The sequence below is a fragment of the Dermochelys coriacea genome, chromosome 6 (assembly GCF_009764565.3).
Source record: "Dermochelys coriacea isolate rDerCor1 chromosome 6, rDerCor1.pri.v4, whole genome shotgun sequence".
Taxonomy (NCBI): domain Eukaryota; kingdom Metazoa; phylum Chordata; order Testudines; family Dermochelyidae; genus Dermochelys; species Dermochelys coriacea.
Window position 1 is genome coordinate 118,779,569 of NC_050073.1, and position 14,472 is coordinate 118,794,040.

Sequence of the window (14,472 nt, forward strand, 5' to 3'; positions counted from 1 at the left end):
ATTTGAGTGACTATCTCAAGATATGTTAGTACTAGAACCAATACTATACATCATCTGAAAGCTTTCAAATAGGATAAGGGAAGATCCTGATCCTGTGTATTTACTGGGCCCATAAAGGGTTAATGTTGAACTCTTGGGGTTCAAGAAACTATGGCTGCTAATATATCACTGGGGTAGAAATGGTGAGTAGTATACTGATTTAAAGGAGGGTGGGTGTCACTAAATTGTGTATTTTTCAATATTTGTTATAAGATTAACTGTTTTTTAAAAAAAGAGAATTGCAAGTTTTAGTGGAGCCTGCATCTTAATCGAATGAATGGAGAAATAATCTGTCTTCCCTCCCATTCACTGTTGCATAATGTCTCTGGCAGGTACAGCATTTGTTTTTATGGGAAAGTTATTTTAGTAAATTTGTATTTTAGCTTTCTATCATACACCAAGTATATTGTCCTTTTTGAAAAATGATAATTGGCGTTGTCTGCTTTTGTCGAAATTAATCACACTGTCCGCTTTTGCTCTTCTTTGTATCCTTCCCTTCCCTCTGGTCTTTTTGTCTCCTCTGGAAACAAGAAGAGCCAGCACCTTGTTAACAGTTAGCTCTTCGCAGACCACCAGCAAGTGTTCTGTGGATCACCAGTAGTGCACAGACCATAGTTGGCAATCTTTGAATTAGATGTTCAGTATACCATTTTTGTATGGTTTGTAGATTTGTAGATTAAATATATAAACAAGAAAGGTGATGGTTACTGTCAACACTATGTATGGTCTTTATTGCAATGGAGTTTTTAACCACTTTCGTAATGATACGAAAACTGCAACTTAGTAAATTACCCACTGTGACACATTGTAAAGAGTCTTTATTCTGTGGCTAGGAGCCTTTTGTGGCAGATGAGTACATTGAACGCCTGGCATGGCGAACTCCTGGAGGAGGTTCCAGAGGTGGAGCAGAAGCTTTTGATCCCAAAAGGTAAATGAAAATGTATAATTTGTTTTAACAATCTTTAATTATTCAAATTGTTTTTTACATCTGTAACAGAGCTTGTGCAGTGTCGGCATGTATCCAAGAAGATATCCAACTGGGAGAATTGCTAAAATATGTGACCACAAGTCAGATTTTTAATGAACTTTCAGAACAATTTTATTTAGGGGAAAAAAATATAGCAGTAAGAAATGAGCAGGGAAATCCCTTTTTAAATAAAAGGGAATGGCTTCTACTTGGCCTCATGCTTTGACAATGGTAATTTTTTCTGGTCAAGAGTCAGAGCTGGGTTGAGGAGTGTCCTTAGGCAACAAGGCCAGCCTTCTTTTTCATGTGTTAATAACTTTAATCACCAAGTAAAGTCAATTAAGTAAAAATTCTACGCAGCAATACCCTTGGTGGGGAGGGGAGTGAAAATATTCTGTACCATTTTGGTTTTTATAGGATTGAGCATTGTTGTGGTGTCTCAGCATCTTCCACAAAATATTAATTTGTTACCCTGGTTAGCATGAGGAAGGCCATGTTGGCTTAAGCAATTTTGATTTTCTGATATGTTGAAAAGAATCCGTGTTTCAATCAGTGCTGTTCATTATGACTTTACTCTCACCAGTGCTATTCTTGAAGCCATCACTGACTAGAGTATGAGTATTTTGGGGGTGGGTGGGTGTCCCTTCTTCCTTTTTTAGTCACAATTTAGGAGTGCTCAGTAGGACTCAATTTAGGGTAGACCTAAATTAACTTGGATTAAGATAGTGTGTGTGTGTAAAGCACAATAGCTATTCCTGAATAATTCCATGTGTGAATACCCACATTCTGGAATAAGTGTGTCTGGTTCCTGTTTAACTTAATCTACAGTAGATCAAGCTAAAGAGGAACAAGATACTCTTATTCCACAATAAGAATGTCTGCACATGGAATTAGATATCTCCACATGTGGACAAGCCCATTCTAGCCAGAGGTACATATGAAAGACCAAAATAGAGGCTTCATTAATAAGGTTCAGTGACAACCCCCTAGTGAGAAGCCCAGTCCTTTGGACATAAGAGAGGCCATACTGGGTCAGATTCAAGGTCCATCTAGCCCAGTATCCTGTCTTCTGACAGTGACCAATGGCAGGTGCTTCAGAGGGAATGAACAGAACAGGTAATCATCCCATGTCGCCCATTTCCAGCTTCTGGCAAACAGAGGTGAGGGACACCGTCCCTGCCCATCCTGGCTAATAGCCATTGATAGACCTATCCTCCATGACAGCTGCAGCAGTTGGGATGGGGGTTTCTAGAATGATCCTGTCCCTGGAATTAGACTTGAGAACTGAAGTTACCCATTGAAATGAATGGAAGAGATTCACACTTCCGAGTCATTATTTTTAAACAGTAGTCACTGTGTCAGTGGTTTATGTTCAGGCCACATTTTAAAGATTACTTTCATAACAATAAGCTTAGATTTTCAAGAACAATAACGTGGCAGCATTACCATATTGCCCATGGTGGGTAAGTTTCATGAACTTCTGCACAATCTAACATTTAATAAGTTAAGATTTTTTTTAGTCCTTACAGTTACAATGATGGCTTTTGAAATGTGAACAGTATATAAACTAATGCAGTGTGCAGAGATAACTCCAGTACTGCTTCTGCTCATAACTTCGCGAAGCTGCAGTTAAGTGAAAGCTGGTCAGTCTTAGCAGCAGTAAACACTGACATTCAGACCAGTGGGAGCAGTGGTGAAACTGAAAAGAATCAGGTAGGTTTCATGCAGCTGCTTGATGGAAAAAGCTACAAGTCTCAGAGGAGGTAGGCTCTGGAGCTAGTCACTGGGAGGAGGCACAGGAAGGGTAGAATAGCAGAGATACCGCTCTTCCTTCACTTCACAGTTGCCTGGAGACTCTTTGGCATGGGAGAAGTTAGCAGAGTGTGTGTGCTCCTTCTCCCTTCTAGTAGTTGGATCAGGTTGGAAGGGCTTCAAATTATTTGGACACTTACTCGCCAGAGGCTAATATGAAAAAATGGATCCTCCAAACAGGGTCCAGGAACAGCATCCTGGAAGAAACGCCATCATCTTCTCCTTGGCTAATCCAGCATTTTCCCCAGATGCAGAGTTCCCTGATCTTTCATTTGTCTTTTGTTATTAGGGTTAGTCCTGTGACTGTTTTATTCCTTACATTTTTCACCTTGGTGAGAAGGCCTAGTGTTTGTCTACATTAGGAATTTTTGCACTGGTATAAGAAAACCATTGTAAAAATCCCTAATGGAGGCAAGACCTTGGGCTAGTAAGTGCCTGGCAATTTTTTCCCAAGCTGCTGTATCTATATCTGTATAAAAATATGAAATGCACAGGTATAAGAGCTATAAATGTAATTTAAAAAAAAAAAACAGAAGCTTCAATTCTACAGAGATTGATATCTTAGGTTCAATCACTAGTCAAAGAAAGCTTCCCGCTTCCTGCAGGTGAGTGGGTTTCTTAGGCCTGTGCCTTTAATACGTTTTTACTGTAGTAAGATAAACCTTTTCATACTAAAATCTGCTTTATCAAATCATCATTTTTTTAAATCAGATTATTAGAAGAATTTGTAAATCATATCCAAGAACTACAGGTAATGGATGAAAGGATTCAAAGAAAGGTGGAGAAGTTAGAACAGCATTGCCAGAAAGAAGCCAAGGAATTTGCCAAGAAAGTACAAGAGCTGCAGAAAAGCAACCAGGTAAGAACTAAGGTGTATAGTCAGTATTAAAATATAAAAGCTATTGAAAAATGTGTTATCCTATACAAAAATTCTCAATACTGTGGGACCATAATTTGCAATCAGATCTCTGTAAACAGTTCTTTTTTTTAAAAGGGTGTGTGTGTGTGTGTGTGTGTGTGTGTGTGTCTTAGTCTTGTATGTAAAACAGGTCTTTACTTCAGGGATTGCTGGGCTCTTCAACCCCTACGGGAGGTATTGGCAATTGCAGGGATTCTCATGAAGGCCGTATGTTCAATCACTGTGCGAGTATCTTTAGCAAGACCAGCTCCTCTTCATTCCTTGCTGGGAGCCTCTGCAACAAGACCAAGAGCTAGGAATTTCTCTCCATTCTCCTGGGAGTTGTTGGCAGCTATCTACTAGGGGAGAGGATTAAATGGGAGGAAAAAAATATCTTTTAAATGCAGTTCTTAAATTGTAGTTGCTAATGGCTATGTACTAGAGTGAAACCCATTTATAGCGGAGTGAAGCTTTGTTGAGTAGCAAACCCTGCCCTGCTTTCTAGAATGCATGAGGACTGGTATGGTTCCACAGTGAAGTGAGTGCAAGGGCCAGGTGCCAATAGTCAGCCAGCCATATCAAGTATTTGGAGCATAATTAAGTAAGAATTAAAATAGTGATGAACAAGAGTCACCACTGCTATTGAGCTACTCAGGAACATGCAGAACACAAGGTAGGGGTATCTTTCTGTCAATATGTGCAACTCATTACCATGGGATGTTGTGAAGGCCAAAAACATAACTGGGTTAAAAAAAGAATTAGATAACCATTAATGGACCTGTCAATGAACTTATTAGCCAAGATGTTCAGGGATGCAACCCTGAACTTACCATGCTCTGGGTGTCCCTAAACCTCTGACTGCCAGAAGGTTGTTTTGCCAGTCTTGTTCAGTTACTTCCCTTTGAATCATCTGGCACTGACCATTATCAGAAGATGGGATACTGGGTTATCATCAAGGATCTACAACCTATCCTGAAGGACGACCCATTACTCTCACAGATCTTGGGAGACAGGCCAGTCCTTGCTTACAGACAGCCCCCCAATCTGAAGCAAATACTCTCCAGTAACCACACACCACACAACAGAACCACTAACCCAGGAACCTATCCTTGCAACAAAGCCCTATGCCAACTCTGTCCACATATCTATTCAGGGGATACCATCATAGGGCCTAATCACATCAGCCACACTATCAGAGGCTCGTTCACCTGCGCATCTACCAATGTGATATATGCCATCATGTGCCAGCAATGCCCCTCTGCCATGTACATTGGCCAAACTGGACAGTCTCTACGTAAAAGAATGAATGGACACAAATCAGACGTCAAGAATTATAACATTCAAAAACCAGTTGGAGAACACTTCAATCTCTCTGGTCACTCGATCACAGACCTAAGAGTGGCTATCCTTCAACAAAAAAGCTTCAAAAACAGACTCCAACGAGAGACTGCTGAATTGGAATTAATTTGCAAACTGGATACAATTAACTTAGGCTTGAATAGAGACTGGGAATGGATGAGTCATTACACAAAGTAAAACTATTTCCCCATGTTATTTCTCCCCCCCACCCCAGCCCCCACTGTTCCTCTGATATTCTTGTTAACTGCTGGAATTAGCCTACCTTGCTTGTCACCATGAAAGGTTTTCCTCCTTTTCCCCCCCTGCTGCTGGTGATGGCTTATCAAGTGATCATTCTCCTTACAGTGTGTATGATAAACCCGTTGTTTCATGTTCTCTGTGTGTGTGTGTATATAAATCTCTCCTCTGTTTTTTCCACCAAATGCATCCGATGAAGTGTGCTATAGCTCAGAAAGCTTATGCTCTAATAAATTTGTTAGTCTCTAAGGTGCCACAAGTACTCCTTTTCTTTTTGCGAATACAGACTAACACGGCTGCTACTCTGAAACCTGGGTTATTATGGGGATTTTTATGTCGTTACAAATCCAAATGTTGGGTGCTAGTCTGGGATGTGAGTATCAGTCAACTAAGAATAAAATTATAAAATGTGAATCTTATTTGCAATATCTTATGCATAACTGAAAATGTTCATTTAAAACCATATACATATGAAGTGTGTATGTATGTTTGTGGATTTGGCTCCATATCTTTTAGCATAGAGAAAGACAAAGTTTAGGGTACAATACATATTTGTAACTAAAGTCACATCTGGTTTTGGTACTTTACAAGTTATGTTTGGTATTTTACTTAAATATCTCTGCTAAAAGATATGGCTCCGGATCCTCAGCTGGTGTAAACCAACATAGCTTCACTGATTTCAGTAGAGCTACATCAATTTACATCAGCTGAGCATTGGGCCCCTAACCTGTTTTGTTAGTTTTAAAATACTAAAATTCCAAGTCGGATTATAGACTATTGCCTTTCATCTTCAGTGTTTGTTTATATCAGTGTTTCTCAACCTATTTACCATTGTGGGCTGCATATGCAGCTCTTTATGTTATGTGGGCTGCATGCACATGATATATATACTATCTATATGGCTCTGAGGATGTCACATGGGACACAGCTGTGTGCTGATTGGGCTGGAAACCAGCCATGGATTGAGAACCACTGGGTTATATGGCTCTTCAGAAAAGTGTAAAGCAAGTAAGTGAACACTGGGCAACTAGGAGTGCAGTCTCTAAATGAAGCATATATCTCTTTTCCCCTCACAGGAGTTGTCTATCCAGCTCTGAGAGCACTGAGCTTGTAATTTAGGTGTCCAGTTTGGTTTGCTTGTCATTGTGACTGATACTAGATAGAATCAATTGTTTACTTTTTTTAAGTAGAGTAAGTGGGGAAAAAATGGGTATTTTATAGGCATGTCTGTGTTCTCCCAGGTTGCCTTCCAACATTTCCAAGAACTAGATGAGCACATCAGCTATGTAGCAACTAAGGTCTGTCACCTTGGTGACCAACTGGAGGGGGTAAACACGCCACGGCAACGGGCTGTGGAGGCTCAGAAACTGATGAAATACTTTAATGAGTTTCTGGATGGAGAGCTGAAGTCTGATGTTTTTACAAACTCTGAAAAGGTAAGAGCTGTCAGCGGGATAAAAGCAGTTCAAAGCAATAAGCAGTACTGCCCTAATTACAAGCTGCTACCATGACTTACCATGGTCAGACTTCAAACCAGTGAGTGACTGACTTCTGAAAGTTTCATTGTTCTGAAATGTAAATTAACAACACTAGCCTGCAGATTGCTGATAAAGCATTTGTATTCAGTGATTCTTAATTTGGCAATGTTGGCATTTTTCATTTATGAAATTATAAGAGATTTGAAAAATGCTGAGAGGGCAGCTTTGGAATGCACACAGAAATCTCTTGCTTTTTTTCTTTGAACCCCTCCCTCACTTCAATTCTACCCAATATTCCATAAAGTTTTTGAACACAACTTCTGAGATTTTTGTTGTGCTGGGCCAGTGTACTCGCCGTGGATACTTATAATTGGAGTGTGCTTTTGGGCTACGTACAGCCTATGGTGGTGTGTTCTCTCCCCTCACCAAGATTTGGGCGAATTAGGCATGAAAGCTGAGTTACTTCTTAAAAGAACTGTAAAGAAGAAAGTTTCTAGTTGTCCTTCCTTACGAAGATCTCTGTGAAAGCATAAATCAGTGTAAACTGACCAGTGGGACTGAAAGGAACAAAATGCAGAAGTGGAGACCAGCTGCTGCAGGAAACAGGACACAGAGAGAACTCCATTCAGTATGTAAAATGAATGTTACATTTGAGATGTATCCCAAAGAATCATCACACTAACCCAAAGTGCTGCGCATGGTGGATAGGAGTTGCTACATTTGGGATAGCAAAAATGTATTTTGCAGGCCTGGCAAAAATGTTAAGGATGGCTGGCTGGCTCTATTTGAAATACATCCTATGGGAGAGATGTGAGTCATAGCTCAGTGTTAATAGTCAGCCCCTTATTGCTTAGCTGAAAACATATCATAAGGAAATGAGAAACTAACCATTTCATATGTCCGTACTCCATAGCAGCCAGTTGCACAGGGTTGTTTGAATTATTGTCTGTGGGTATACAGTAATTGGTGATTAATGCAGAGTGTCAATCAGTGAGATTGTGTGAAAAAGTGCTCCTGTCTTTCAAGAAAAATGAGAAGTGGTTTAAACTTTAAAAAAAAAAAAAAAAAAAAGCATCACAAGCCGGCAAAACCTTTCCAGATCTGTATATAAAAGTTATTTGTCAAAATGTTGTAACTTTCTAAGCTAGACACAAATAAAACTTGCATACATTTTTTAAAAAAAGTGCTTACCATTCACCTCCATATAAAATCCCATGTAGTAACATGGGATTTAAATAGAATAGTGCAGGTTAGAATAGTTACTTTTCAGCCTGCTGCAGTAAGTGTCATTGTTAAGTAGCTAGTATTTTCATGCTATTTATAATTAGAAGTTCTGTAGCACTTTCCACTGGAAGATCCAAAAATATTTGAATAGATTTTAAGGTGAAGAAAGGATTTGACGAACATGAATTAATTCTAACACCACCCGGTGAAGTAGGATCTGCATCTTACAGATGTGGGTGTGAAGGAGAGAAATGAGGCAGAGGCCAAACTATTTGCTTTAGGCCACAAAGGAAGCCTGTGGCAGAGCTGGGAGTAAAAACTAGGTTTTCTAGGTACAAGTAATCCTATGTAGATACCATGTAAGTCTGGCACTTGCATATTGATTGTTCTCTGTAACTTTAACATTACTTCCTAATTCAAATCATAAGTAGAAATAATGGTTATAGGAATAAGGGAGAACCTGCTTAGATATGTGCTTTACCATCACCTTGTACCCACAACAATCTAAGTCCAATTCTGTGTGCGCTCTAAAAATATCAATATTTTTGTCTGTTATATGATCTTAGAGGCCAAATGTCTGTGTACGTATCACTGCTTTTGGGGCTAATGGCACCTCCTGGGTTGCACTTGCATTATCCCCACATAAGGGTTTACTCTAATATTTTTACCACAGTTAAAATAATTTCTTTCTTGGACACTTAATGATTGTGCCTTGATGATTTCCCTGGGTAAACCTTACTGCCTTATTGACCTCATGCGTGCAAATTCTTTCCTGAAGTCTAGTTGGATTTTTTTTCTCTTTTCTATTTTTGGATTGTTCTTTCAATCTTGCCACTTTTTAAACTACTCTGAATAATTCTCCCACATTTTTATTTCTGTAATATCATATCTCTGCTTTGCAGTCTCTTCCCCAAACTGTATGTATCCAATTTCTTCAGCCTCTTTATGAAGGCATACCTTCTGTTCCTCATCACTTCTGTTGCCTTGCTTTCGAGGGACTGGTTAACCAATCCTCTTTCTGTAATGAGAAGCCTATAAGTGAGCAAAGTGCTCCAGATGTCACTTTTCTAAAGATGGATAAAATAATCACCTTCTTAGTTTTATCAGATATACCCAGATTAGTGTTTGCTCTTTATGCAGCATCATTGCACCATGTGCTCATGTTTAATGTGTTTGCTGTCATCTTCAAATCGTTCTCTGCATTACCGCTCTGTAATCAGCATTTTGCTGTTTTGTCCTTTACGTGGATTAAAATATATTACCTTGAATTATTTATTAAAACTTCCTCCTGTTTATCTCAGTCCATATTTTTCTAAATTCTTTAGGTACTTCTAGTCTTTAACTTTTTTTTTATAGCATCTGTATTTATTTAGATTTAACACAGTTCATTGAGGTCTGATTTAATTAAAAACTAAATGTGTGGATTGAAGTAGAAACTATGGAAAATTGATTTGTTATGGCTGTATTGTACACAGGTATTGTTGAATTCTGGACCTTCACTTAAGAAATTGGTTAATAATTGTGCAAAAATAAAAATATTTGTATGATTGTAGTGCCTACAAGCCCTCTCCCAGCTCACAAGAACAGAAATGGCAGGGAGAACACATGATGTTCATATCTCCTTAATCCTGTCAAATCTAACATCATTGTTTTGTTGGTGGCTTTAACTAGGGCTGTCAATTAATCACAGTTAACTCGCAATTAACTAAAAAAAAATTAATCGTGATTAATTGCACTGTTAAACAATAAAATGCCAATTGAAATTTATTAAATATTTTTGGATGTTTTTCTACATTTTCTAATATTTTTATTTCAATTACAACACGTAATAAAAACTGTACAGTGCTCACTTGATATTTTTGATTACAAATATTTGCACTGTAAAAATGATAAACAAAATAAATAATATTTTTCAGTTCACCTTATACAAGTACTATAGTGCCATCTCTTTATCATGAAAGTGCAACTTACAAATGTAGGTTTTTTTTTTATTAAAGTCAGAAAGGACCATTATGATCATCTAGTCTGACCTCCTGGACAATGCAGGCCACAGAATCTCACCCACCCACTCCTGCGATAAATCTCCCACCTATGTCTAAGCTATTGAAATCTTCAAATCATGGTTTAAAGACTTCAAGGTGCAGAGAATCCTCCAGCAAGTGACCCGTGCCCCATGCTACAGAGAGAGGCAAAAAACCCCCAGGGCCTCTTCCAATCTGCCCTGGAGGAAAATTCCTTCCCGATCCCAAATATGGCGATCAGCTAAACCCTGAGCATATGGGCAAGATTCACCAGCCAGATACCCAGCAAAGAATTCTCTGTAGTAACTCAGATCCCACCCCATCTAACATCCCATCATAGGCCATTGGGCCTATTTACCATGAATATTTAAAGATCAATTAATTGCCAAAATCATGTTATCCCATCATACCATCTCCTTTAGAGCCTACAAGTCCACTCAGTTCTCCTGCTTGTTAAGCCAATCGCTAAGAGAAACAAGTTTGTTTATATTTATGGGAGATAATGCTGCCCTCTTCTTACTTACAGTGTCACCTGAAAGTGAGAACAGGTGTTCACATGGCACTCTTGTAGCTGGCATTGCAAGATATTTGTGCCAGGTGCACTAAAGATTCATATGCCTCTTCATGCTTCAGCTATCATTCTAGAGGACATGCTTCCATTCTGATGACACTTGTTTAAAAAAAAATGCATTAATTAAATTTGTGACTGAACTCCTTGGAGGAGAATTGTACGTCTCCTGCTCTGTTTTACCTACATTCTGCCATATATTTCATGTTATAGCAGTCTTGGATGATGACCCAGCACATGTTCATTTTAAGAATACTTTCACTGCAAATTTGAAAAAATGCAAAGAAGATGCCAATGTGAAATTTCTAAAGATAGCTACAGCTCTCGACCCAAGGTTTAAGAATCTGAAGTGCCTTCCAAAATTTGAGAGGGACGAGGTTGGAGCATGCTTTCAGAAGTCTTAAGAGCAACACTCTGATGTAGAAACAACAGAACCCAAGACACTAAAGAAGAAATCAACCTTCTGCTGGTGGCATCTGACTCAGATGATGAAAATGAACATGCGTCGGTCTGCACTGCTTTAGATCGTTATCGAGCAGAACTCATCATCAGCATGGATGCATGTCCTCTTGAATGGTGGTTGAAGCATGAAGGGACATATGAATCTTTAGTGCATCTGGCATGTAAATATCTTGCAACACCAGCGACAATAGTGTCATGCAAATGCCTGTTCTCACTTTCAGGTGACATTGTGAACAAGAAGCAGGCAGCATTATCTCCTGCAAATGTAAACAAACTTGTTTGTCTGAGCAATTGGCTGAACAAGAAGTAGGACTGATTGGACTTGTAGGCTTTAAAGTTTTACCTTGTTTTATTTTTGAATTCAGGTTTCTTTTGTACATAATTCTACATTTGTAATTTTAACTTTCATGATAAAGAGATTGCACTACAGTACTTGTATTAGATGCACTGAAAAATACTATTTCTTTTTTTTACAGTGCAAATATTTGTAACCAAAAATAAATATAAAGTGAGCATAGTACACTTTGTATTCTATAATTGAAATCAATATATTTGAAAAATGTAGAAAACATCCAAAAATATTAAAATAAATGGTATTCTATTATTGTTTAACAGCGCAATTAAAAAAAGTAATTGCGATTACTTTTTTTTAATCGCTTGACAGCCCCAGTTTTAACACAGTGGCTAGGATTTTCTTTACACCCTCCACCCTCGAGGTGCCCTCCAGTTCCCAGGGCTGCAATAATAAAGCTTCCAAAACCATCATGGAGGCATTTTGTTTGGGGCTGTCCACAAACTTCAGGTTTTAAAGGGCTTCAGTAACACCCAGCTGTAATGTTTACAGTTGCAAAAGCTGTGATTTACATTTTCATAATTTTAACTTAACCTGCCAAAACTGTCACTAAAATCTGTTCAGCCACCTTTTATCATGACTGACAGTGAAAAGACAAATTATCTTGGTCACCTATCAAAAGTTTTCCTGTCTATGGGCAAATATGAGCGTGCAAACTGCTTTAACTGCACTTGGGATATTTTTGTAACTAAATATTGACAAGGGTGTTTGTTATAAGATGTTGTTTTATAGCCCCAGGATTAAACTCCCTTTCATCTGAAACATAACCTCTGCCTTAGAGGAAATAATTTGTATGTGATATCTTCCCCATCCCCCTCCCCAGCATGATCTTAGAAACTCTAGACATGCTCTACTTTAATCCTCCAGGCATCGTGTCATGATTGCCCTTTCTAGTTGAAAAAAGTCAAGGTGCAGCTTTACTTGGGACTTATTAGTGCTGCTTTTGACCTGGCTGGAACGGTCACTAGCCACTTTACCCTGGGGTTTAGCAGAACATCACAGCATTACTCTCAGACCTTTCTAGTTCAGAAGTGGGGATTGAGCTAAATCTTGAATTCTCATCCCTTGCACACTGTAACGTTGCAGTAGCACTAGACACGCAAGCTAGCGGTCTTTAGAGATTTAAGATGCTTTATTGTGAACCTATAACAAAAAGAGGCTTGTGTTTACATGAAATTATATGAGCGACTAGTAGGGACATGAAGATTGATCTGACCTAATAAAAACATGCTGAGAGTTTTGAAGCAGGTATTACTTTCCATGTGGATACGAAGCAACTTTAAAAAGAGGGGAGAGGGGGAAATTGTGAAGAAAAAGAGAAGTCCTACGGCCATAACTTTTAGGGTGTGTTTTTTTTTTTTTTTTTTTTAGTAAACTTGTGACTTCCCTCCCCCAACAGATTAAAGAGGCAGCTGATATTATTCAGAAGTTGCATCTGATTGCACAGGAATTACCTTTTGACAGGTAAAATCCAATTCAAACATTTTAAATAATAATTGGAAGAGCTATAACTTTATTGTGTAACTTCAAGGTTTTTTCTTGGTGCCTGGCCTCAGATGATTTTTTTTAAATAGTTTTTGACATGATGAGTGTATTTGTGTATATGTGTGTATTTAGAATCACCTTTGAACATAACCTCAAAGTACTTGATAAATTTTGCTGAAAACAACCTAATTTGAGTGTGCTTATTTCATTGTAAATTCTATACTAATTTCTTATGGATTTCTTACAGATAAAGCTTGAAACATCATTGTCTTCCTGCTCCATATGTTGTTAAACCCTTAACTACAATTGACAGCAAAAGTGTTCAATTAACATGTTAATACTCGTTTGAATTTTTTTTGATGTGGGTTTTGATTAATAGTATGTTTTTTGATTTAACAGGTTTTCTGAAGTAAAATCAAAAATAGCAAGTAAGTTTCCTCTCCCATTCTACCAATTTTGCTCAATCTTAATTTGCGTTGCTTAGTTCTTTAATCTGCTTTTATTGATAACATTCAACTGTCTTTGTTTCTTTGTCAAAAACTTCCTTGCAAAGCCTGATGAATATTTTTTCTTTTCAGGTAAGTACCATGATTTAGAGTTGCAACTGATTCAGGAGTTTACCAATGCACAGAGAAGGGGGGAAATTTCCAGAATGCGAGAAGTAGCAGCTGTTTTACTTCACTTCAAGGTAAAGACTGAGTTTTTAACTCTAAAAGCACATGATGCATTAAGTACCTGTACCTGAATACAGTAATGAAGCTGATCTAGACTTCTGAAGAAAATGGGTCTGAGAAAGTTCATCCTTTTGATAAATTTTCTGTTAAAACTAAGCAGACCATTTTCCATAATTGTTGCATTTTCTTTATTTAATTGTCTTTGTGTAATGATAATATTTCACAATACTGTAAACATAGAAAAAAACATGTTTTAATTCTGGGTTGTTTTTTCCATCCCGTAGGGCTATTCCCACTGTGTTGATGTATACATAAAACAATGTCAAGAGGTAACATGTTTTAAACCAGATGTACCTTTATTTTAGGGTCAGTTATTTGTGCATGCAATTTAATATTGTTCATATCTATTGGTTTGGAAATATTACATTGTAATGTGCCTTTAATCTCTAGGGAACTTACTTGAGGAATGATATATTTGAAGATACAGCCATCCTCTGTCAGCGAGTGAACAAACAAGTTGGAGATATCTTTAGTAGTCCAGAGACTGTATTGGCCAAACTTATTCAAAATATATTTGAAGTCAAACTTCAGGTATTTTAAATATGGCATATTTGGTGTTAAGAATGAGGAAGACAATTCCTTAAGTACTTCTCGTAACAAAATCCCAAAGAATCTATATTGTTTGTAATATTTTGAGTAACCTTAATCGTGGAAAAATCACATTTGATTGCTCTTTTTTAAAAATTACAACTTAAACTATCAATTAAGAATGTTAAAGTAGCTGTTTGTGTACTGTAAGCACAATGTAGAATACATAAAATACAAATATATGCAGACATAAACTGGAAGAGTAGATATATTCACTAATGATTCTAGTAATGTCATGCATTAGCTTA

General features: G+C 37.8%; 1 protein-coding gene across 1 annotated transcript in view; it reads left to right on the plus strand.

Annotated features, from left to right (window-relative positions):
- EXOC5 (exocyst complex component 5) overlaps positions 1-14,472 on the plus strand; it is a 49,105-nt gene that overhangs the window by 16,219 nt on the left and 18,414 nt on the right. The window contains exons 2-9 of the mRNA XM_038405877.2: positions 873-967; positions 3,530-3,677; positions 6,554-6,748; positions 12,817-12,881; positions 13,302-13,330; positions 13,481-13,590; positions 13,861-13,905; positions 14,027-14,167. Coding sequence (XP_038261805.1) covers positions 873-967; positions 3,530-3,677; positions 6,554-6,748; positions 12,817-12,881; positions 13,302-13,330; positions 13,481-13,590; positions 13,861-13,905; positions 14,027-14,167 — 828 coding nt within the window. The remainder of the gene's footprint in view (positions 1-872; positions 968-3,529; positions 3,678-6,553; positions 6,749-12,816; positions 12,882-13,301; positions 13,331-13,480; positions 13,591-13,860; positions 13,906-14,026; positions 14,168-14,472) is intronic.